Source organism: Schistocerca cancellata, chromosome 4, assembly GCF_023864275.1.
Source record: "Schistocerca cancellata isolate TAMUIC-IGC-003103 chromosome 4, iqSchCanc2.1, whole genome shotgun sequence".
Classification (NCBI taxonomy): Eukaryota; Metazoa; Arthropoda; class Insecta; order Orthoptera; family Acrididae; genus Schistocerca; species Schistocerca cancellata.
In genome coordinates, this window is record NC_064629.1 from 846,934,764 (window position 1) to 846,960,757 (window position 25,994).

Here is a 25,994-nt window from a genome sequence, read left to right on the forward strand (position 1 = left end):
GGACATATCTGATAGAAGAGACAAGGAGCGGAGTCCGTAGATGCGATTCATATTACGTGAATTGTAGGTGGAGGGTGAGGGGGGTGAAAGCAAAGGGAAGGAACTGTTGATGTCAGCTGCTTTGGGACTTTGAGCGGAATAAGCGACGACGGGAGAAAAATGTGTCCCGAACCGGGACTGGAACCTGGAATCTCCTCCTCAAAAGCCAGTTGCGTTAACCAGTGCGCTACCCGAGCACTGCTCGCTACTTTGAAATTCCCGCGTGAGACCGAACGTAATTGTGCATCCGCACTGAAAGTGGTGGATTCATTGCCCATACAGGCGAATCAGTTATATGAATGCCAGTCTCTTTTCTTTCTGAGGGCATTCCCTGGGCAATCTCGTCATACTGAAAGGCGCAATGAATCAACAAAGGTGTGCATCTACCCTTGGGGACATTGTCCACCCCTGCATACAGTTCCTCGGCATGATGGAATCTACCAGCACGACAATGCAGCGTGTCACAGCTCGCAGCGTACGTGTGTCGTTCGAAGAGCGCCAGGATGAGCTTACCGTACTCCACTGGCTACCACCCTCCGGGTTTAAACCCACATTCTTGTTGTTTCCTTTCAGAACTCCCTTCCTGTACGTCTCGCAGCAGCCAGCGCTACAAAAAGTGGTTGGTGATTCATGCTTCTAACAGGTGGTCACATTAATGTGACTGGACATTGCGATCGTCGCATTCTGCAGTCTCCACTTTCAACATTTAGTTCCCTCAATCTGCCTAACCGAACGAGGTGGCGCAGTGGTTGGCACACTGGACTCGAGTTCAGGAACACGGTAGTTCAAATCCACGTCTGGCCATCAATTCCGTGATTGTCCCTAAATCGCCCCAGGAAAATGCCGGGATGTTTCCCATGAGAACCGCGTGATGATTTATTTCCGCATTCTTTTGTAATTCGTGCTTGTGCTCCGTCTATAACGTCCGACTGGACGTTAAACTCTAATTTTCTTCCCCTCCTTCAGCCTGCCAAGTCACGACTCTGGCATTGCGATAACGCGACGCTCTGCGGGAATCAAGCCAAATTGAACCCATGCCATATCTGCATGAGGCTCAACTGTTCATTACCTCATACGTTTAGTGATGAAGCTGTTCTATGTAAAAAAAAAAAGGACAAAAATACTACTTTACAGTACGTATTTGATAACACATAACGTATAGCTTTAAGTAGATGTAAATTTGTATCCTCGCAATTAAAAGTCTATGTTCCTGAATGTTAGCAAATACCTTCTTGATATTGTTACCCATCTATGTAATGTACAACGTAGTGAAATTGGTTATGTTTATTAATTACTGCTTTGCCTGTCAGATATCTTTCTGTTATGTTATTTCTTTTTATTTAGTATTAAATAACTGAATAGATGGTATATTTTCTTCTACCCGTCAAAATTACTTGTGGGTGTAGCATTTACGCGGCGTCAATACGTTATTTTCTGTATGGAATGACTCAATATTATCACAAAAAGTGGCAGTATAATTTTGTTCACTGTCAGCCGATGCCTTCATTAGCGCACGGTTTTAGTAAGCATGACTCGTGCGAAACTCAGCTTGTCCTTTCCTCACTGGTATCCTGCTAATTATGGAAAAAGGGCAACAGGCGGATTTCATATATCTAGATTTCCAAAAAGCATTTAACACGGTGCCCCACTGCAGACTGTTACTGAAGGTACGAGCGTATGGAATAGGTTGTCATAAGTGTGAGTGGCTCGAGGACTTGTTAGGTAACAAAACCCAATACGTTGTCCTTGGCGACGAGTGTTCATCAGAGACACGTGTATCCTCATGAGCCCCTAGGGAAGTGTGATAGGACTGCTCTTATTTTCTATATGCATAAGTGATCTGGCGGACAGCATGGGCGTCAATCTGCGGTTGTTTGCTGGTAATGTTGTGGTGTGCGGGAAGTTGTCGAAGTTGAGTGACTGTAGAATGATACAAGATGACTTAAACAAAATTTCTAGTGGGGTTGATGAATGGACTCTAGCTCCTATCGTAGGAATATATAAATTCATGCGGATGGGTAGGAAAAACAAACCCGTAATGTTTAGATGCAGCATTCATAGTGCCCTGCTTGACACAGTAACGTCGTTTAAACATCTGGGCGTACCGTTTGAAATGGAACGAGCAAGTCAGGACTGTGGTAATGTTGTGGTGTGCGGGAAGTTGTCGAAGTTGAGTGACTGTAGAATGATACAAGATGACTTAAACAAAATTTCTAGTGGGGTTGATGAATGGACTCTAGCTCCTATCGTAGGAATATATAAATTCATGCGGATGGGTAGGAAAAACAAACCCGTAATGTTTAGATGCAGCATTCATAGTGCCCTGCTTGACACAGTAACGTCGTTTAAACATCTGGGCGTACCGTTTGAAATGGAACGAGCAAGTCAGGACTGTGGTAAGGAAGGTGAATGTTCGACTTCGGTTTATCGGGAGAATTTTGGGACATTATGGTTCATGGGTCAAGGGGACCGCATATAGGAACCTGGTGCGACTTATTCTTGAGTAGTGCTCGAGTATCTGGGTTCCGCACCAGGTCGGATTGGAGGCAGACATCAAAGCAGTTCAGAGGCGTGCTGCTAGGTTCGAACAACACGCAAGTGTTACGGAGATGCTTCGGGAACTCAAATGGGGATCCCAAGAGGGAAGCCTACGTTCTTTCCGAGACACTATTCAGAAAATTTAGAAAAACGGCATCTGAAGCTGACGGCAGAACTATTCTACTGCGGCCAACGAACATTTCACGTAAGGATCATCAAGATAAGATACGCGAAATTAGATTTCGTACGGAGGCATATAGATGGTCGTTTTTCCCTCGCTCTACTTGTAGTAGTACAGAATACCCTCCGCCACGCAGTGTACGGTGGCTTTCGGAGTATGTATGTGGATGTAGACGTAGCGTTAACATTGTTAGTTAAGATGGTGATAAATGCTTCATCCAAAACCAACAACGACACATTTAATTTAATTATATGTATTTTTTGCTCGGTCCACTGGGTTCACACGCGAGGAAAAAATTGTGCTTTCCAGTGGAAGGACTGATAAACGAAAACTCGTACTTCAAGAACATAAACGCAACTTATTCGCAAGATTCCAGAACAAGTACCGGGTATGACACGAGGAATAGAACTGAAATCAGTTTTTCAGTTAACGCAGTCTAGTCCGAATATGGTGGCGAAACTCTATTCCGCTGCTCGTGGAACGTGAATATATTTTATCAATCGACTATAGGCAGAAGTTCAACGTAAATACTTTTTTCTTTGATCTCTATATCTTCACATATGCTGCCAGCAGAAAATAAGCCCGAACTAAAAATAATTGCAACCACATCAAAGTACCCGAATTTACTTGATAACATAATCTCGCTTTCTATGTTTGTACCTTGACTGCTGTTATGGAGTGACAGCTCTAAATAATAATAGCCTAACATTTTATGCACTCGCACACAACAATAATTTTAAAATCTAGGTGAGTATAGTAATTCTAGATTTTCAGACAACTGTTACCCAGCAGATTCCCCACACAGAACCAGAGTATGGGACAGCTCTCATATTACCCTGTGCAGAAATCCAAGAGTATGTAGTTTTTATAAGCAGTATATAGTATATGGAAAGTTGTGTTAAGATCTTATGGGACCAAACTGCTGCGGTCATCGGTCCCTAAGCTTACACACTACTTAACCTAACTTAAAATAATGAAAAGTTCAATTTTTACTTTTTTTGCGTTTTCTGAATCTGCAGACTATTACCTTTTAATAGATATATAATTTATTCAATTCCGAAGACTACAACTATTTTTAAATTCTTTTTGAAATGTGTTCTACATGGGCGTGACCCACTGTGGCGCTGTGCGATATCTTAATTACCTTGATGACGGTGATTCTAAAAGTTTCAAACCTGTTCAAGGACTGAAGCCCTATGGTGATAATGTTGTAGTGCAGAAATTTGAGTGTATTGGACACGTACAGAAGCGAATGGGAACAAGACTTCGGCGACTGAAAGCTTCGTACAAAAAACAAAAACTCAGTGATGGTAAAGGGTTGGATGGGAAGGGAAGGTTAACTGACAGTGTAATTGACAAAATACAGAACTATTATGGAATGGCTATTAGGCAAAATACACAAAGTGTCGACGAAATGAAGAAGGCTGTTTGGGCTCTTTTTTTTCATACTTCTTCAACCGATGAAAATCCCCAACATAGCTTGTGTCCCAAAGAAGAAGACAGTTGGTGTAAATATAACAAAGGATTGCTAACTGGTGAAGTGTACACTCATAAGCATAGTCTGCCTCATGCAATAGTGGAGGTGATAAAACCTATTTTCAGAGACTTAGCAGCACCTGAACTGTTGAAAAAGTGTATTCACGGAAAAACTCAAAACCCCAATGAAAGTGTAAATAGTGTTATATGGTCGAGAATCCCCAAGACTGTATTTGTTGGAATAGAAACACTTCACTTTGGTATGTATGATGCTGTTGAGACTTTCAATGATGGCAACATTGTAAGGTGCAAGGTATTTAGAAATGTGGGAATGAAGATAGGTTCTAACATGGTACGAGCGATGCTTGCTTTAGACAAGGAACGCCTTCGGGCTGCAGACAGGGCTGTAAAGAGTCTAGAAATACAAGCAAGAGTAAGCAGGAGGAGGAACAAGAGGAAGCTGGAGGAGGAGATTGCAGAGGATGAAGATAATCCATCCTATGGACCTGGAATGCACTAAAAAGTTAATCCAATCTTTGTCGCTCGATTCCCAAAACTTTTATTTTCTCATACTAATTACATGTTTTCTAAGGATCTTGCAAACATATTTGTTTCAAACTTTCAGTAAATGCTACACAGTGCCTTCTGCATAATTTAACACAGCCTTTTTCTAAAAAACTGTATATTTTTGAATATATAAATCAAAAATTGCAAAAAATGTTGTGAATTTTCATTACAATTGAAAAAAAAATCATCTTTAATAACTGAACTAAAATCTTGTAAAATCCCTGTGTTAAGTTGTAGCCCATATTCCAATAAATAATCTGTAAAAAGTTCAACTTCCTACCTCAAATACTTTGTGAGGAAAGATGTAATTTATAAGCGTTATTTTAACATTGCAAGTATAGGGCGTTCCGGAGCCCCTTAAACTAAGTTACGCTAAGGACAACACACACACCCATGCCCGAGGGAGGACTCGAAACTCCGACGGGGGGAGCCGCGCGAACCGTGACAAGTATATAGTATATATCTTGTTAACACATTCAAACAGTTCTCTTTTCAACCTTTATCATATATATATATATATATATATATATATATATATATATATATATATGGAAGGAGCGCCTGGTCCCCGGCATGAATCCGCCCGGCGGACTTGTGTCGAGATCCGGTGAGCCGGCCAGTCTGTGGATAGCTTTTACGCGGTTTTCCATCTCCCTCGGCGAATGAGGGCTGGTTCCCCTTATTCCGCCTCAGCTGCACTTTGTCGGCGATTGCTGTTCAAGCAAGTTCTCCACGTACGCGTATGACACCATTACTCTACCGCGCAAACATTGGGGTTACACTCGTCTGGTGTGAGACGTTCCCTGCGGGGGGGAGGGGGGGATCCACTCACTGAGGACCGAACAGCACAATAACCCTGAAAAAGTGGTTCGGTGTGGGGCGGCGGAGGGGTGAAGTGGACTGCGGTAGTCGTCGTGGGCTTGTGGACCACTGCGGCTGTGGCGGGGACGGAGCCTCTCCGTCGTTTCTGAGCCCCCGGCTAACATACAATGCAATACAATGTCTGAATTAGTGCTGGACGAAAATGACACCATGAATCCTGAAGGGCTGTCCATACATCTGTAAGAGAACAAGTGGTGGAGATCTCTTCTGAACAGCACGATGCAACGCATCACAGATATGCTCAATAACGTTCCTATCTCGGGAGTTTGGTTGCCAGCGGAAGTGTTTAAACTCAGAAAAGTGTTCCTGGAGCCACTCTGTAGCAATTCTGGACGTATAGGGTAACGCATTGTCCTACCGGAATTGCCCAAGTCCGTCGGAATGCAAATGGACATGAATGGATGCAGGTGATCAGACGGGATGCTTACGTACGTGTCACCTGTCAAAGTCGTATCTAGACGTATCAGGGGTCCCATATCACTACAACTGCAAATGCCTCACATCATTACAGAACCTCCACCAGCTTGAACTGTCAGCTGCTCGCATGCAGGATCCATGGATTCATGAGGGTGTCTCCACCAGCTTGTACAGTGGATTCCTCATACTTACGGTGCACTCGTGAAATTGTCGTACTGGACAATCCCCACTTCATCGCTACCTCGGAGATGCTGTGTCCCATCGCTCGTGCGCCGATTATAACACCAAGTTCAAACTCACTTAAATCTTGATAACCTCCCATTGTAGCAGCAATAACCGATCTAACAACTACGCCAGACACTTGTTGTCTTTTATGGGCATTGCCGACCGCAGCGCCGTATTGTGCGAGTTTACATATCTTTGTATTTGAATATGCATGCCTATACCTATACATATATCGAGGGAGAGAGAGAGAGAGAGATCCGTGTTAGTGTATTAAGAAGATGCAAGAAGGACTCAGCAAGAAGCACTAAATGAAATCCAAAGTTAAATTTTCCTGTAATAATGTAAAAAAAATCCTGAAACGATTTTACCTTCACGTGAATTAACGGATCAACATCATGTATCCATTAGTTAAAGTATCACCCTAGTTCTGAAACCAAGTGCGCTACAGAGAATACAGTGCTGTCGCTCCAGCGACATACACTGCCTGGTAAAAAAGTAAGAGCACTTATTGAGAGTTTTCAACTTCATTTAGAATTTATTGTAAAAAAAAGACATATGGAATACATGAAATGATTACATGTACAGATCAATAGCTGAAGTAACTCTGGGGACCCAATCATGGTACGATGCTGGAACACCCATATTAGGACTCAATGAACCCTCCACTGGTGGCAATGCAGGTACTGATTCTGGCATGCAATGGACCATAAAGGTGACAGATACTGCCTTGGTTTACTTTATTCCACATCTGTTCGATCCGTTTACATAGTTCTGTAAGAGTTGTGGGTGGACGAGATGTACAAATCACTTGTCGTCGTATCATGTCCCAAAGTACTCAATTGGAGCAAGCCCAGCTGTCCAAGGAAGACTCCTCTGCGTCTAGAACAACACGTTGAGGTTCGCGGGTAGGTATGGTCGATCAGTATCCTGTTAAAATAGCGAATCCCCTTGTTGTTTGCAAGGTCGATAGAAGAACTTGTCGAAAAACATTCTTTACATAACGAGACCTGCCCAACGTTCCCACCATAAAGACCAAAAGGGGACAAGAGTAGTATGTTACCGCAGCCCAGAGCATAAGGCCTGAGGTGAAACCAGTGTGTCTCGGACGAATGCACTATCCGAGACAGCTCTCACTAGATGTACGTCGTACGCGCACGTTACCATCACTTGCATGTACGTAGAATGTGCTTTCGCTGGTGAAGATTATGGCTCAGAATTCCATTCACCAGCTCATTCTCTGACTTTCAAGGAAATAAGGCAGTTTGGCATCATTTTCATGCATCATTTTAATATTATACTGATTAAATGCAGAGGTATGTAAGTGTATGTATATATCACGGGAATAATACATATCTTTGACCTTAGTACATAAAAGTTACATATTTTTTTAGTGGTTATCTTTGAACTTGGCACCATTTAACACCACATTTTAATACTTCGCTGTTATTGGTTGGAGAAGGGTGTGGTTGTGGGGTATAAAGCACAACTGAGCTAGTTCCTCTATCTTGGATTTTGTTTCGCTGTTCCATTTTAGTAATACACTGTGACTGGCTAGCGAGAGGATAGAATTTTAAATTTCTCACTAGCATAATTGAGCTAGTTCTGCCATCTTGGATTTAGATTGGGTGTTTCAGTTTAATACAAGGAAGATGGGCTAGCTCCATGACATCACTGATGTAATGGTCACATAGAAGTGATGATAGAAGTGATGATGTTATCGATAAGGGGGATGACGTGGTATACAAAAAATAACAGCAAACACTGCACACATTTCGACTGTTTTTGGTAGAGAAGCTTTACTATCTTAGTAGTGGTAGAATATATGTTATTCATATTTCACATGTTTTGGTGCCATTGTCAAGCATTGAAATGACAGGAACAGACAGTTAGATAATTACAAACATCCTGTAGGAGGTGTTTTCTTCGTGACTTATTAGAAGTTCTCTGAGGGAATTTGTTTGCATTTGGCTGTCAAGGGGGCTGTGCTACAAATTCACTGTTGGACGCATCCCTCTAAGGACTCACATTATTTTCAGGAGCGCCCCTATTCTAATCTTATTCTTCACAGCAAATCTGCTTTATAATGCATGATATACTCGGCAGCCTGAGTTAGAACATACTTCTGTAACTGCTTTAACCGAAGTCTGATGATGACACTTCGTCACGGTTATTTCACATTTGTTGATCCCTGTTTGTGATATTCGGAGCTACATCCGCGAATGCAGAATACGATGACACGGATGCAACAGACACAGCGGGGAAGAATGTCAATCGGCAGTAAATGTATCCACACCTGAAGTCGTAATTCATGGTGTGGAATGCTTGCAGATTGTACCTCTAGGCGCAATAGTGTGGGAGCATGGCTAACATGGCACATGCGAGGGTTGGAACTTAAATAGTGGAAACTATTTATTCCCAACTGATACAAAAGAGTTACATGTTTGCACCCGTTACTGTCCTTCAAAGTAGCCACCAGCGTTGTGTAGAACCCGTTACCAGCGATGTGGAAGGCGTAGTATACCATTACCTGTTCTGTTGATGGTGCTAATGGAGCAGTCTAAAGTTATGGTGATTCTCATGTACGACTATGATGGCGTTATCCTAACGTATTACGTTCCTCCACGGCAGACCGTCAGTGCACAGTATTACTGTTCGTTTTTAGAGCATCACCTGCGACCAGCTTTCCGAAAGCAGCGGCGACACTTTCTGCGCAACCCACCCATCGTTTTACACGACAATGCGCAGGCGCATACAGCGCAAGCTATGGCTGCTCTGTTCGGTCCATGAGACTGCGAAGTACTGTACCGTCCACCATACTCCCCGGACTTCGTGGCATTCGCTTCTGAACTGTTCCAGAGATTCGACAGGCAGTAGACCGCTCCATTCGCACCATCAACAGAACAGGGTCTGCTAACGGTATACTATGCCTTCCACAGCGCTGGCAACGGGTTCTACACAACGCTGGTGACTACTTTGAAGGACAGGAACAGGTGCAAACATGTAACTCTTTTGTATGGGTTCTGAATAAATAGGTGCTACTATTTAAGTTCCAACCCTCGTACGCAGCATTCATGCGCATGTTTTGGTATCCTTAACTCACTATATGAGCTTAATTTGTAATGTGGCTGTGGCTTATTACCGCATACCAGGCAGAAGATGAACCAGACGAAATTACCTCTGGATGGTGCAACAAATTATGTGAGGCTGGACAGCATGCATCAATGATTATGCCACAATCACTGAAAGACAGTGATGATCCTATTTTACAAACATGATGGTGTTCCAAATCACTTTTGTTTAGACATCTGTGAACATTGGCATGCGGAACGTCCGAAGCTTTGGATTTGATTCTCAAGTTCTTCAGTGGAACCAGCAGTCATCACATCCTGTTCAGTCTGATTTTTGTAATGAGGTTACGTCATAGAGTGTGTGTTCGAGACCACACTTCAGTGAAGTCTGTTGTACGCCGTTCCGCATTTTTTACGGTCCAGTTGTCACATCCGTACGTCAGAACTGGAAATACCATAGCCCTGTATACGGATCTTCATTGTTAAAGTTATGTCTCTACTCCTTAAAACATTTTCAAGATTGGACATTGCGTTTCTACCAAGTAACAAGGGGTTAGCTACAGAAGTGAGTTGAGCATTTCCCTATTATTCACGCGCTTTGTAAACGAATCTGTGACAAAACTTGACGCTTTTCTTTGGATACAATCTGTGTACGCTATTGATACACCTTATCGGATAATAATCCTGAACTGACAAACAATATTAAAGACTTGAGCAAACATTTCTTTAAAATTTTTCCCAATGAATTGTAGTATGCCATCTACCTCTCCAACAACTGGATTTTATGTGTTACTTTTACTGAAAGCGCAACGAAAGGATGTTTAACAGCTTTAATTGGTTTCGTTGACTGATCGTCTATCACATGAACAAATAATAATACATCAACCTATGCATGCACCATACGCCACATTTAATTTTTGAGCTAGTTTTTAGTTTCTTCATCCTCCGGAGGTCTGCCTACATTTTGTACCAGTTTTCCAGATTTGCGACTTTCTATTCACGACACTACTATCCACTTACAGCCTCACGAATCCCCCGTCGTTATTCACCACATCTATTACGTGCTGATAAATAGTAACGGCCATAAACAATCTTTTGAGGTAGCCCTGAAGTTACTTTCAAATCTCACTATTTCTTCCAGTACGAATGGCATGTTGTACTCTACCTGCTACGGAGTCCATATTCTAATCATGAAGCTGGTCCAGTATTACTAAACTCGTATACTGTTCACTAGGTGACATTAACATACCTTCTCGAAGGACTTCCGAAAGTCAAGGAACACGACATTAAGCTAGTTGCTCCTGCGTACAATCATGAGAACCTATTGGGTGAACTGAGAGGACTGAGTTTAATAGTATCGTTGTTTGTGGAAACCATTTCGACGCCTACAGAGAGTTTTTTGGTTTTCGAAGCCTTAAAACCTGCATATAACACCTGTTCCATAATTTAACATCAGGCTATCATAAGCAATATAGGCCTGTATTTTGTCACTTTAGTCCAAAGACCATACTGGACAACGGGAATGACCCCTTCCGTTTTCCTGTCACTTTAAAAACTGCGTTGCTCCCAAAGACCTGCAGTAAACTGCTAGAAAGAAAAAAAAATTAATTTTCGATGCTCTGAATACAATTTTAAAGGTCTCCCATAAAGTGGAGGCTCATTTCATGTATTGAACTATTTGAAATGTTATTCTATTTCGCGAACACTTATCTCAAAATTAGTCCCATGTTCCCTACCAAATTCCCATCGAGACGTTTGGGATGTGCTGAGGTGATACATTGTAGCACGCCCACATGCACCGATGCCCATCCAGCATTTGTCAACCACGCTGGTGATAGAATCGAACGCTCCACCATAAGAACTCTTTACCAGCCTTATAGCCAGCACGGGAACACGTTGCGTAGCATGCAATGCCTTCCATGGTGATCACACACCTTATTAAGAAACATGTCCCGCCTTTTTTAATGTCCAGGGTACCACCATAAATCGCAGTGATCTGATTGTAATTATTGTCTTTGAATAAAAGTGTCTTTTCTGTTCTTGTCATTTCGTATTTCTGTTAGTTACCTAATTTTCTATACTGTAGCAGTTCTTTCTATATATGGTACAAGTTTCATCGAGTTACGATCGTTGGTGGTGACACATAATGTGAAAGTTACTTCCGTCCTTCAGTTTTGCACACTAGTGTACTTTGAGAGGTGACAGCATGAACCAGTATGAAGATGAAACACCATACAAACGTACACTCAGTTTTTAGTCTTTACCAACATCTGAAACTCAAGAACTTTGTCCAGTTGGTGAAGTGAAAGTGCACCATCAGCCGACCTGTCGCCGCTACAATATTATTTGTGCTCTTGGCTGCAAAATAAATGCTACAGGAAGAACTTGCAAACAAGTAATTAATTGCTAGCTCTCATTTTAAATGCTCGTGTGCAGGTTAAATAGAGTGTCGACACTAACATCTGTCTACAAGAGCAGAAAACGCCATTGAAATGCAGATGCTAATTTTGAAACGAATTAGAAAGAATAATCCATATTATAACAATACAAATATCATGTGTTAATATAGTTCCACTGGCACTGTTTCCATTTTGATGTAGAATATTCAAATTGATTTTGTTGTGCATTTTAGCAACACTTTCATGTTTAATCTGCTAAATTTATTGAATCTTTTAAGTTTCTTAAGTCTACCCTATCAGATTTCAATATTGTGCCAATAACGGTTACACGAGGTTCTTCTGAGCTATTTACTTTCGCACACAAGGCAGAGATGACTGACATCACTGAATAGAAATCATTACCGATGCTTTGTTTTGATTAAACAGTGTACTTCGGTCTATTTATCGAAATTAGTTTACTTTTGGTGTGTTCACAGGTGGTTGATAGCAGTTGCATCAATCGCTTTTCTGTAAACCATTCTGAACAATGTAAGAATTCCCATGAAAAATCCCCTCTCATTAAGAGAAAGCATGTTTCGAAACGTTTAGTTTTAACATAACAGAACTTAAATTTCGTTTTCTTATAAGCACCCTTACGCTATAATAGCACTGCAAGCAGATCAAATTATAGAGTGACGTAGATTATGAATTACTGGGGAAACTTGAACTTAATTTCGTGACATGAGATCACATGCAAGCACAATGTGGCTGCTTTTGTAGGCTACAAACAGACCGTCACAGTGTTGACAGTAAACAATATGCTGCAAATATTCGTCTCATTCCTGTGAGGCATTGGCTGAAAAATTTAAAAAAGTAATAATTCGGGTTATTTCATGTTGAAATATTGAAATGTTCAAATGTGTGTGAAATCTTATGGGACTTAACTGCTAAGGTCATCATTCCCTAAGCTTACACACTACTTAACCTAAATTACCCTAAGGACAAACACACACACCCATGCCCGAGGGAGTACTCGAACCTCCGCCGGGACCAGCCGCGCAAGCCATGACTGCAGCTCCTTAGACAAATATTGAAATGGCTTCATTGTATTTTCATTACTAGTATACTGTGATGTAAATAATCGTAAAGGGAACCTTCAGCTTTCGCTTCCGCCTTCACCGGGAAAGTAATTTAGTATCTACTGACTCACATAATTGTCTTCTTTTGGAGACTATCTACATCTCTAATATTTCGCCAGGCACGTTTCTCGTAGGCAAACAGAACTTTTTCGTTCCTTTTTTTATTATAAAGGCGTCCCGCATTCTTCAAAATCTTGAATGCGTCCTCTTTTCCTTTTGCCGAATTTTTCTCCTCGGCCAACTTCTTCCAGTTTCACACTGGAAATGCCGGCCGAAGTGGCCGAGCCGTTAAAGGCGCTACAGTCTGGAACCGCACGACCGCTACGGTCGCAGGTTCAAATCCTGCCTCGGGCATGGATGTGTGTGATGTCCTTAGGTTAGTTAGGCTTAAGTAATTCTAAGTTCTAGGGGACTTATGACCACAGCAGTTGAGTCCCATAGTGCTCAGAGCCATTTTTTCACAATGGAAATGCCGTGTGGCTAGGGCCTCCCGTCGGGTAGACCGTTCGCCTGGTGCAATTCTTTCGAGATGACGCCACTTCGGCGACTTGCGTGTCGATGGGGATGAAATGATGATGATAAGGACAACACAATACCCAGTCCCTGAGCGGAGAAAATCTCCGACCCAGCTGGGAATCGAACCCGGGCCATTAGGTACGACATTCCGTCGCGCTGAACACTCAGCTACAAAGGGCGGACAGTTTCACAAATAAAGTTAATGAAAATAACTTTCATTATATTTGCTTGTTTGAAGTGCAGTTATTGTATGTATAAATGAGTGCCTGCCGCAGTGGCTGAGCGGTTCTAGGCGCTTCAGTCTGGAACCGCGCTACCGCTACGGTCGCAGGTTCGAATCCTGCCTCGGGCGTGGATGTGTGTGACGTCCTTAGATTAGTTAGGTTTAAGTAGTTCTAAGTTCTATGGGACTGATGACCTCAGATGTTAAGTCCCATAGTGCTCAAAGCCATTTGAACCATTTTTTATAAATGAGCTCTGTTTCAGTCTTACCACGGGCGAGTAACGCCTGTTAGTTCTGGGAACTATGCCCGGTGTGGTATACACCCGAAACGCGCAGAAATATGGGTGGGAAAGATATTGCCTGCATTAAATAAATTATAATAATTTAAGTTCCACAAGAAACTGTTTACAACTAATATATTTTATTTTCTTAATGTGAATCTTTCAGCGTACCTCCAAAGTTCTATGTTTTACTCAGCATGAGAGACTTTGAAAAACACCGAGGGAACGAACACTGTAAATAAACTGTTTATGGTGCCATATATTCCCCACTCACATTTGTAAGCAGCGGATGCTAGGAGAGAGGAGAACACGTAAACGCCATTCGTTCTGCCTTTAGCTCTGTGATGTTCCGCTGCCCCTACACGACATGATGATATTTCTATTTCAAAATAAAACTGTTGTAAAGAGCACTGACTTGTGTCGTGGAAAATTTTTGATCTTTATGAGTCTCTAGTGCAACACCACTACTCCGTAAAGTTAGTCTCACAGCAGAAATTTCACTCTCTGAATAAAATTGTTGCAGCAATAATGTACTCGAAATTTTGACTAATAACAGTAGGACGAGGTGGTGCAAAAACGATTATTTTTCAGATCAGAGGTTTTCTTAACTTAACGAAGTCTCATTGTAACAATATTTTATCCATGTCCTAAGCTGAGAAGTAGTTTACTAAACGTCTTTTGGACTTGAGGCAAATTTTTCAAGTACAGATAATATAACTGTATAACTTCGTTTTACAGCTTATATTACAGCGACTTTCTATAACAGCCGTAAAACTAATTAGTTAGAGAAAATACTTTTCAAATGTGATGATATAATTCTTTATAGTTAGACGAATGTATTGTGAATGATCTTGATGAGTTGTAGTCTCAATGACTGTGTTCAGAGGGTAGACAGACTCACGTTACATGAACTCCAATAATATCTGAAGTTGATAAAAATCGCTTCCAGTCGTACGGGTGAATAAGAAGTGTCGCGACTTCAAAAGTTAAATGGGTCTGCTGCACTAGTCCTTGGTTTCTTAGATATCTTCGTGTACCGACAATCTAAACCGAAACTTAAGACTGAAATAACAACCTTAATAGTGTTACTTAATACAGTAGTTAGTTAAAGGTTGAAGTTGTGATTCCATCGGGATGTTCACTGTTCGCCAAAAATACAAATTTTTGACGCATACGCTTAAGAACATCGGCGTCAAAGCAATTCTTTAGGTGGAGAGGCTTAAATTTCGCAAACGTACACAGCGACAAGTATGTTGATACAAGAAGCTACCAAACTCATCAGCTATTATAAACATGAGCCGGCTGCTGTAGCCGAGGTCGCTAATGCACACTAGTGCAGTGGTGCTCGACTCGAAGATAGGCATACTCGAATGCTGGTCGTGTTCCCTGGAGTAAAGATAAAAGTCTATTGAAACTGCAATATACATCTCGATATAAATATTTGTGACCTCACATGAAGAATTCAGGTGGCGTTTGGGGAATATCGCGACAGATTCCTGAGCATTCTGTTTCACGAATAAAAATTTTCCCTAATGGCACCCGTCTCAACGGGGCCTTACCGAAAACTCCGTCAGCGCCCTATCGTGACGCTGATAGCACTTTGTTCAAGATAAGAAGGGAGGTAAACCAGGGTGTAACGTTCCGTGATCGAGTTCGTTAGAGACGGAGAACAGGCTCCGATTGGTGAATCACGGGGAAGGAAATCGGCTGTGTCCTTTTCAATAAACCGTACCTGCACTTGCCTTAAGTTATTCAGATAAGGCACGGGAAACATCAATCTGCATGGCTGTACTGAGGTTCGAAGCGCTATCCTTCCGAAATGCTTTCTATCAGACGATTTGCAATTTTTTGCACACTGTTACCAACAGAGTAATTAATTCGATTATTAGTTCGTAGCTTTATATTTGACAACTGTGTTACACCATTGTATGACAGCACATACTATTGGAAACATCCGATTAATTTTTTACGTTTATAGACGCAAAACTCAGAGAAAGCAGAAGGTGTATTTTGTTTCTTCCCTGAATTTACTGCTTACACAACAAGACCTTAATTTGTAAATGAGTATGAAGCCTCTGTAACAAACTCACCAGTCCGCTCTGTCATTTTCATATCAGACTAATTAATACGTGTATTGTTGATTAATGGAATCGTATCGAATGAAAGCATTAGTCTAATGAATGGATAAATTAAAATGTCTCTTGTCGCAAAACGTACTAGAATCCAGTCTATTGTAGATGTACGAGTATTTCTGAGTCGTGCACAGCACTGCACACAATGTTTCAGAAACTTGCAATTCTGTTCGTCCTTGGACCGTTGTCTTTTACGACTTCGCCGGTCTGAAATCAGATTTTTCGCATCCCTGTAAATCAATGAAGGACCTATGAGACCCAGCAATGAAAGCCACCAGTGCTCTTTCTCAACGACCCAGTAGTTACGAGGTATCCGTGATGGCGTGGCTCAAGTACGGTAGTAAAAAGAAAGAGTCTCTGATATACTGCAGAGAAATATTGCCTTATAGAAGATACAGTTTGATTAGTTTTGTGCTACACTAGAATTTTTAGTACTTTCTGTGCTATCTTTTATTCATTTTCGTTCTGAGCGTAATTATTACACATTAACATCAGGCGCAGTTTACAGGAATTTCGGCATAACACTAGAACAGCAGAAAATGATACCCTTAGTGAGATTTGCATTAAAAGACCATACTTTTCCATGCACTTTTATGTTATGTAAAAATTTCAGTCAAAGCTTAAACTTGAAGTTTTAACACTTTTAGATTACTGCTTTGGATACAAAGCTTTGATTTCACCTGTTCTTAAGCACTGAAAGCACACTTTAAGCAGATCATATGCAGTGTTCACATATTTTGTCGGCAGATGGATTTTTGCGTTTCTTACCGATGTCGGTGACCTTGTTTGCTTTGCAGTTTGTCACTTCTTACAACTTATTTTTTCATTTGTCGAGTCCCACACCTACTTCTTTGTTCAATCGGTTTTCTTTCGTGACTCCATTTACCAGCAGAAGGTAGAAACCTTTCCCCTTCACATTATTTTTTGCTTGTTTGAGTGTAGATGATCCACGGACTTACCGCTGTCCTCTCTAGGATATTCTAGAAGACATACATCAGTCATGTCCTCTAAGCAATCTTAGCTGTATATTTACGAATAATTTGATCAGCGAAGCCCACATTGCACTTCGTGGCTTTATAAAAGGCAGCATTTTCTGGTTTCTTCTGCCATTCCTCATCGACTGTTACTTCAGGATATAGTGTTCTGAGAATAATAAAATCCCTTGCTACACTGTCATGGAGCCCTCTGGCTTATCAGTCTTTTTCCAGTTTACGGCGGAATGTAAATCAGGACTGTTCTTCTTCAGTGAGTAACTGATTTCCCAGCAAATCTTGTTCACTGTTCCCACCAATGGCGTTTCCTTCTGTTAAAGTTTCTTGGCGAGCTCAAGGATTTCGAAAAAGTTTTCTGTTCCCACGTTCCTTCCTTGGTTTAGAAATTGCTACATAAGGCATGGGCAACGTATTGGAAATGTACTTGGATATTAAGTCTACGGCTATCCCAAACTGAATCCTTATTTGACACGAGTTTTTGGTATAGACCCACACCTTGATTTTTTCGATTTATTCTTCAGTTGCAATGTTTTTCAGACTTCCATGGTCTCTATATTTCAAAAATATGAACTAACCTGTCAGCAGCGATGGATTGAGCTCGAGAGGCTTGTCATTGAAGCGCAGGAATCTGATACGTTCGCATTATCTGTCTCACGCCATTTTATCCCTCACAAAATTTGGGCCCGAAGAGCGTGACCAAAAATCATCCGAGGAAACATATTTAGCACCAACAGCACCTCTGGTGTAAGTGACACCAACCATTGTCTCCAGTTCCTCCAACGATTTAGTCCAAGTGGTGACCATATGCTTCTGTCTTTTGTAGTACGAGGCATCGATTCATTAAAGAAGCTGGAAGGCTTCCTCTCTCATTCAGGAAATTGAAAGCAGCCTTTCTTCACGACGACAGCGAGTTCGCGACTTTCCATTCCGTTCAACCCTGTCTACTATTATCACTGTTGCCCCAGATGGCTCCCGAGACTGTTATGGGAACAAATGAGATGGGAAGACATTTACTGACAGTAATTTCTCTACAGTGTCGCTATTTTCATCGTCACTTGTCTCTGGTAGAAACGGTACTGACTGACCACCCTGTCATCCTCTGCCGATGAACGTCACTGGATACCGATATCGAGGGCCGGCCGGTGTGGCCAAGCGGTTCTAGGCGCTACAGTCTAGAACCGCGCGACCGCTACGGTCACAGGTTCGAATCCTGCCTCGGGCATGGATGTGTGTGATGTCCTTAGGTTAGTTAGGTTTAAGTAGTTCTAAGTTCTAGGGGACTGATGACCTCAGAAAATTAAGTCCCATAGTGCTCAGAGCCATTTGAACCATTTTGAACTGATATCGAGGGGCGTGTTGATAGCACACCGCACTTGCGGTCGTTGTCAGGTTTTGTGACCGGAGCCGCTAGTTCTCAGTCAAGTAGCTCTTCAATTGGCCTCATAGGGCTGGGTGCACCCCTCTTGCCAACAGGACTCGACAGGCTTGGACGGTCACCAGCGCAAGTCCGACAGCACTCAACTTCGGTGATCTGATGGGAACCGGTGTGATCACTGCTGCAAGTCCGTTGGCATCCACTAAGTCACTGTCTCACAGAATATCTGAGATCTTCAGCATACTTAAAATCTCTTCACCAGTAATACCACACTGACGCGACGTAACTGAAAACGTTACAGACAACGTCACAAAAACATTACAGACAAAAAACTACCTGTGTAATTAGGCTAGCAACAGTGACAACACACAAAATACGACCAAAAACATTCGCTGAATTATAAAAATCGTGAAGCGCCCAGAAGCTCTGTTCGGATTTTAGTATAACTTCTCATAGGTACACAACATCGGTGAGCATATAATGAGTTAGAGTTGCTATTCTCTGTCACAAGTAGAACGGCAATCACGTGAATTGGTGTTGTTCACGTTTAGCGTTGTACAAGGCATGGTAGGATATACAAGAGGCGTAAACAGCGTCAGCTATTGAGTGATCGTCGTGAAGAACGTGGAAATACCGCGCATTCGTCTGATACAGCGTTATCAACACCTGACAGAATTTAGAAAGGGCCTCATTTTGGGTCTCCATTTGGCCGGCTGATCGAATCGGGTAAATCCAGATTTGTGAGGCATTATGATGTTACATTTGCCCGATGTTGGACTGCGCGGGAACGTGTTCGACGTCAAGATAACGGTCGACCACGCGTGACACCCACAAAGGAGGATCGCTGTATTGTGCACTGAGTACGTAGTTATCTACGTCGTAATCTCTTCACATCTGCATCCACCATCAGAGAACAAGTAATGCCCTCTGAAACATCATGTGTCACCCTGCAGCACTGGTCGAAGACAAGAAGCAGCTGCCCGTGCGTATACTGCCATTAACACCCCACCAAAAAGGCTGCCTTTGGAGGGATGCCGTGACTGGGAAGCGTGGACTGCTGATGAACGGTATCGCGTTGTGTTCAGACATGAATCGCGGTTCTTCATTACCCAGATGAGTATCGGCTGCGAGCATGGTGGCGAACTGGGGTGAGATCTCATTCTTCCATCGTTCGTTTTGGAGTGAAGCAACGTTGTTACTCCTAGCGTCATCGTGAGGGAACCATTGGGTATGGCTTCAGGTTACGGCTGGTAGTGATTGAGGAAACTCACACAGTACAACGAAACGTCACGGATATCCTGCATCTTTATCTGTTACTCTCATGCGTGATGCCATGTTTCTACTGAAACATGCTCGTTCATACATGACACGTGCGTCTATGAACTGCCTGTGTGATAATGCGATACCCCCTTGGTCGGCAAGATATCCAGGTTTGTCCCTGATAGAACATGTGTGGGACAAGCTGGGACCTGACCTCCGTCCCATAGCCAGTATGCCGGGTATGAAGGACCAGTTATAATTGCTGCGGGACAAGCAACCTCGGGGAAATAAACAACGACTTCATGACGCCCTTTCCAACCGAATCAGTGCATGCATCGAGCTCAGAGAGGATGCAACGTCATATTGAGAAACCGTCTCATACCGCCAAGTTCTTTCGAAATGTGACTCGATTTTGTAATCAATGTAATAACATCAGACACCCTTTCAGCCCGTGAAGTTTCGTTCTGTTTTCGCCTCCCCTTCTGGATGCTTCACTGTTTTTGTCAGACGGAGTACATTACCGTATCCAGCGTCGGAATTTTTCTGACAACGTTACTAAGCGATTGTTGAGCAAAACAAAATACAATAAAGCACCTTTGTAATATGAAAACAGAAGTACTCTAAACATGAGCTACACCTAGGGTCAACTGATCCTTTCTGCTGTTTTAGATATACTCCATGCAATTTCCATTACATCGTCAGAACTCAGTAATTTGCTTGATACTATTGCAAAAGAATAAAAAAATAGGAAAATCACGAAATTTGATCGAACGATGTTACAGACTAAGTTCATTACCCTGAAAAACAAAAATGCTGAAGGGTGCTTTCGATCCTTTTCGCTGGTTTACTGTTAAAATTTGACGCTTCATTACACACACATCAAAAAAAGTTTTTTGCATCACCTCGGTTCCAATAGATCCGGAACCTGTACAGATAATTGGAAAAGAGCTCAGCACAAACATCATTTCCGCCCTTTTTATTGCTCATGAAAACCACACGTTGCATGTTGTACCACCATACAGCGAGACCTTCAGAGGTGGTGGTCCAGATTGCTACACATACCGGTACCTCTAATACCTAGTAGCACGTCCTCTTGCATTGACGCATGCCTGTATTCGTCGTGGCATACTATCCACAAGTTCATCAGGGCACTGTTGCTCCAGATTGTCCCACTCCTCAGCGACGATTCGGTGTAGATCTCTCGGAGTGGTTGGTGGGTCACGTTGTCCATAAACAGCCCTTTTCAGTCTATCCCAGGCATGTTCGATAGGGTTCATGTCTGGAGAACATACTGGCCACTCCAGTCGAGCGATGTCGTTATCCAGTCTAGAACTGCACGACCGCTACGGTCGCGGGTTCGAATCCTGCCTCGGGCATGGATGTGTGTAATGTCCTTAGATTAGTTAGGTTTAAGTAGTTCTAAGTTATAGGGGACTGATGGCACGTAAAGTGCCCTCCGCCACACACCGTTGGGTGGCTTGCGGAGTATAAATGTAGATGTAGATGTAGATGACCTCAGAAGTTAAGTCCCATAGTGCTCAGAGCCATTTGAACCATTTTTTAGTCGTTATCCTAAAGGAAGTCATTCGCAAAATGTGCACGAAGGGGGCGCGAATTGTTGTCCATGAAGACAAATGCCTCGCCAATATGCTGCCGATATGGTTGACCTATGGGTCGGAGGATGGCATTCACGTATCGTACAGCCGTTACGGCGCCTTCCATGACCACCAGCGGCCTACGTCGGCCCCCATAATGCCATCCCAAAACAGCAAGGAACCTCCACCTTGCTGCACTCGCTGGGCAGTGTGTCTAAGGCGTTCAGCCTGACCGGGTTGCCTCCAAACACGTCTCCGACGATTGTCAGGTTGAAGGCATATGCGACACTCATCGGTGAAGAGAACGTGATGCTAACCGTGAGCGGTCCATCCGGCATGTTGTTGGGCCCATCTGTACCGCGCTGCATGGTGTTGTGTTTGCAAAGATGGACCTCGCCATGGACGTCGGAAGAGAAGTTGCGCATCATGCAACCTACTGCGCACAGTTTGAGTCGTAACACGACGTCCTGTGGCTGCACTAAAAGCAATATTCAACATGGTGGCGTTGCTGTCAGGGTCCATCTGAGCCGTAATCCGTAGGTAGCGGTCATCCACTGCAGTAGTAGCCCTTAGGCGGCCTGAGCGAGGCATGACATTGACATTTCCTGTTTCTCTGTATCTCCTCCATATCCAAACAACGTCGCCTTGGTTCACTCCGAGACGCCTGGATACTTCCCTTGTTGAAAGCCCTTCCTGGCACAAAGTAACAATGCGGACGCGATCGAACCGCGGTATTGATCATCTAGGCATGGTTGAACTACAGACAACACGAGCCGTGTACCTCCTTCCTGGTGGAATGACTGAAATGATCGGCTGTCAGACTCCCTATTAGACATAGGCTCTGCTCATGCATGGTGGGTTACATCTTTGGGCGGTTTTAGTGACATTTCTGAACAGTCAAAAGGACTGTGTCTGTGATACAATATCCACAAGCAACGTCTATCTTCAGGAGTTCTGGGAACTGGCGTGATGCAAAACTTTTTTTGATGTGTGTAAGTCCTTACTATATGCAAACAACTTTACGTTTCTCTACATATAAAGCTGAGGAAATAAGATGGAGTTGTTCATATACCTCTAGCTTTTATCTACTATGCATTTTACTGCCTCACATCTTCAAACGAAGAAACGTTATATATATATATATATATATATATATATATATATATATATATATATTTGCTCACATTTCATCGCTATATTATATCTCATTATTTTGTGTATTACTTATGGTTGTTTTTGTGCTGTAGTCTTGCTTCCCCTGTTTTTAACGTATTAAATTCTTATTTCTTTTGTTATTGCCGTTTTTACGTGTTACATGCGATGCGAGTTGCAAATATTTTGTCAGAAAAACATTGGACTTCTGTCGCCTTTTTACATGTTGTTGTAATTGTATAATGTTCATCTGTTCGTTGCTCATTTGTTTAAAGAGTGTAGCGCAATTGCAAAGTGTTGTTGATAATTAAGATGTGTGCTCCTCAATAAGAGTCACTTTCAATAATTTAAACTGTGTTGATTTATGGGAAAATTATACGAAGTGTATACGCTTGGAAAATCTGGAATAAGACTCACACATGCGCTCATACGCTCACACGCACGCACGCGCGCGCCCACACACACACACACACGCACACACACACACACACACACACACACACACACACACACACAGAGAGAGAGAGAGAGAGAGAATGATGGCTATAGGCGAGATTTGTTGTTGTTTCAGAACTCGAGCCGGAGCTTGGCGTGGAACACTTGGCTGATTTACGATACCCAGACGGCGATCCTCCATGTCACTTTTGCTGCCAACAAACCAGCACATCCATTCACGATGAGAATCGTCTCAAGATAGTTAGCGGTGGTAAGTCGACACTTCTCTCAACATAAGCATTCTTTTTGAAAGAAAGTTCAGTTAACTAATGTCAGACTGTTTTTGTATTAATTAGTTTCAATGAAGTCTAAAAATAGGAGGCATATTTTTTTAAACTTGTCAGCATATCGGCCACAGCAATTTTTTTTTTCAGCCTAAGTGGTTCTGTGTCAGCACATTTGTTTCACGTTGACCTTGATTTTTTTCTCAAACATTCCGATTCATTGGCGAGGACAGTAAAATGTACTTCATTTGCCTGCAGTTTCTGTAACACAGCGTTTGATCTTTGCTCTGTTGACTTATACTTTGAGCAGTGAGTAGTTAATAGCAGATAAGCTGTCCGGCAGCGGCGGGAAAGAAATAAGTCGGCGCAACACGGAAGAATTAACTTTAAAGTTGTAAATTTCAGTCAGCCTAGGGTATTGTTGGTCACTAATTCCAGATAATTTTATCAGTATTAAGAAGTCTACCACACTTAATAGAACTCAGTTTAATCATTACATGTTGTAGTTAAACACTATAGCAGGCACAGCGCATATTTTAAATCACTTTGTTCGTCTCTCGAACTCAAGAGTCATTCTGTACCAATGCTGGAAGAGAACTAGGATTTAACACTCGTACTATCGCACGTTTTACACCTAAAAAGGTGAAACGAGATAAAACTAGCCTGGTGTAGAAAACTATGAACTTTTTGGAGGACTGATAATCTGTCAACATTAACTGCACTAGAGAACGGTGTCACTGTGCTAATAAAATGCAAGAAGCACTCAGTGAAATCAAAAGCAAAATTTTCCCTATGAGACTGACAAAAAATACCAAGACGATTTCATATTATTTAAAGTGAATGAACCGAACAATGTCATGTATCCAGTAGTTCAGTTATCATACCGGCATCAAAACACAGAACTATCCAAAGGATACAAACACTGATTTCCGCTACCGAAACAGTTTCACTCAGGAACATTGTACTAGGGTTACTCCTTTAATTCGTCATACTAACATGAAATATTAAGTAAGTGATCTCGAAGTAAATGATCAGCTACGATTGCACGTCATATGAAAGGTGACTGAACATAACGTGATATATGCACAACACTATCTCGATTATACAAAAGACACTGCTCCACTTCTAACGGCAATTTATCATGCGTCACTAGTGCAATGGACCAGCCCAAAAAGTTGAAAAACGGGAGAGAAATCATTCTCGTTTGAAGGAAGGGTCATCGGACTGATATGCAAAATGGTTCAAATGGCTCTGAGCACTATGGGACTCAACATCTTAGGTCATAAGTCCCCTAGAACTTAGAACTACTTAAACCTAACTAACCTAAGGACATCACACACACCCATGCCCGAGGCAGGATTCGAACCTGCGACCGTAGCAGTCCCGCGGTTCCGGACTGCAGCGCCAGAACCGCTAGACCACCGCGGCCGGCGGATATGCAAAACTACAGGGATATATCACTAAGGTAGGTCTGCAGAATTAGGACACACGTTTTAATGCAGGTGTATTGTTTTTGTAGATCGAATAAGACCTATGTAGGATTTGCATGGAATACGCGAGCACCAATCTTGTGACTGTTCACGTTGTTCATCTATGAGGTAAAGACAGTAAGAGCTCTTCGCTCGCACGTCCATGTCGCGTTCCTTTGCTTCCAGAACGGATTCCACACAGTTCTAAACTGACACCTGGTAAAGAAACTGTTCCCTCACGGAGTACTGGTGAAGCTTTATGATTTGTGACCGGATGGAAGAGATCCTACGATATAGATCTCAGAATGTTTTGCGCAATGGGAACAAACCGTCAGGTGTAAAAGTAGCTTTGGGAGAACAACTAGTGACAGTAATTGGACCTTACCGTTCATGATATACACTCATGGGCGAAACATTATAACCATTTGTCACAGCGAGACTGAATGCTGTATGTTGACGTTGTGGGCTCGTGACGCGTTAAGGAAATTATACAAGCAGTGCAGAGACGAATAAGGAACATACGAGCCCAGTGTGGGGCATCCATTGGCAAAGGGATCCCGCCATAGGTCGCTCTCCGAAACAGTCGAAACTTGGCATTGCGAAAGAAGGGTGAAAAATAGCGATTTAGGTGCCAAAACTTATCAATTTTTTAGGAAGTGACGGTCAACCTTTGGACGCGACTTCATCAATCCACCCGCGCATCATAAAACCAAGTTAGTAGGTAGCGCAGTGGCTAAGAGCACAGTTTCGAAATTTCGTGCCCTGAGTTGGTTCCAATCTTCCGTTTGTTTTTTGTTTTTCTCCTCACGGAAGTATGTCACATCAACATATATTGTGATACTGTAAAATACAATTTGATTACTGACAAAAGTAATAAACATTTCAGGCTCTTTAAAAATAGACTATATCATCAAAATTATTTTATAGGGATGTTATAATGAAAGAACAGTTACTCACAGAGGTCCATTGTGGGCTGTAATTACAGTACGGCAGCGAAAACTGTTAAACATTCAAATGTGTTAATGTGCAAACGGTTTACGCTGGAAAAGAATTAGTTCCAATTTTGGCCTCTAGTTGCAAATCTGGCGCTGTGAATGCAAGAAAGACGTATAGAAATGCTTCCATATCTAATGGATTAGGAACGGGTTGTGGGCAGAAAAGGACAGACAAGTGAAGAAGCCATAACATTGATTTTATTATTAATCGCCTTTTACACGATTTGTTCAGTGTGAGCACCGGAGTCGCCGACGAGATGCTGCATCCGTAAAACAACATGATCGACAGTTGCTCGCAGCAGTTTCTGTGGAATACGAGTAACGTTTTCCTGTATACTGGCTTTCAGATCAGATAGAGACTAAACGTGTCCCTGT

General features: G+C 42.4%; 1 protein-coding gene across 1 annotated transcript in view; it reads left to right on the forward strand.

Moving 5' to 3' along the window:
* The window catches only part of LOC126184468 (uncharacterized), an 818,298-nt gene that overhangs the window by 324,685 nt on the left and 467,619 nt on the right, over positions 1-25,994 (forward strand). The window contains exon 2 of the mRNA XM_049926859.1: positions 23,008-23,142. Within this exon, the coding sequence (XP_049782816.1) occupies positions 23,008-23,142 (135 nt within the window). The remainder of the gene's footprint in view (positions 1-23,007; positions 23,143-25,994) is intronic.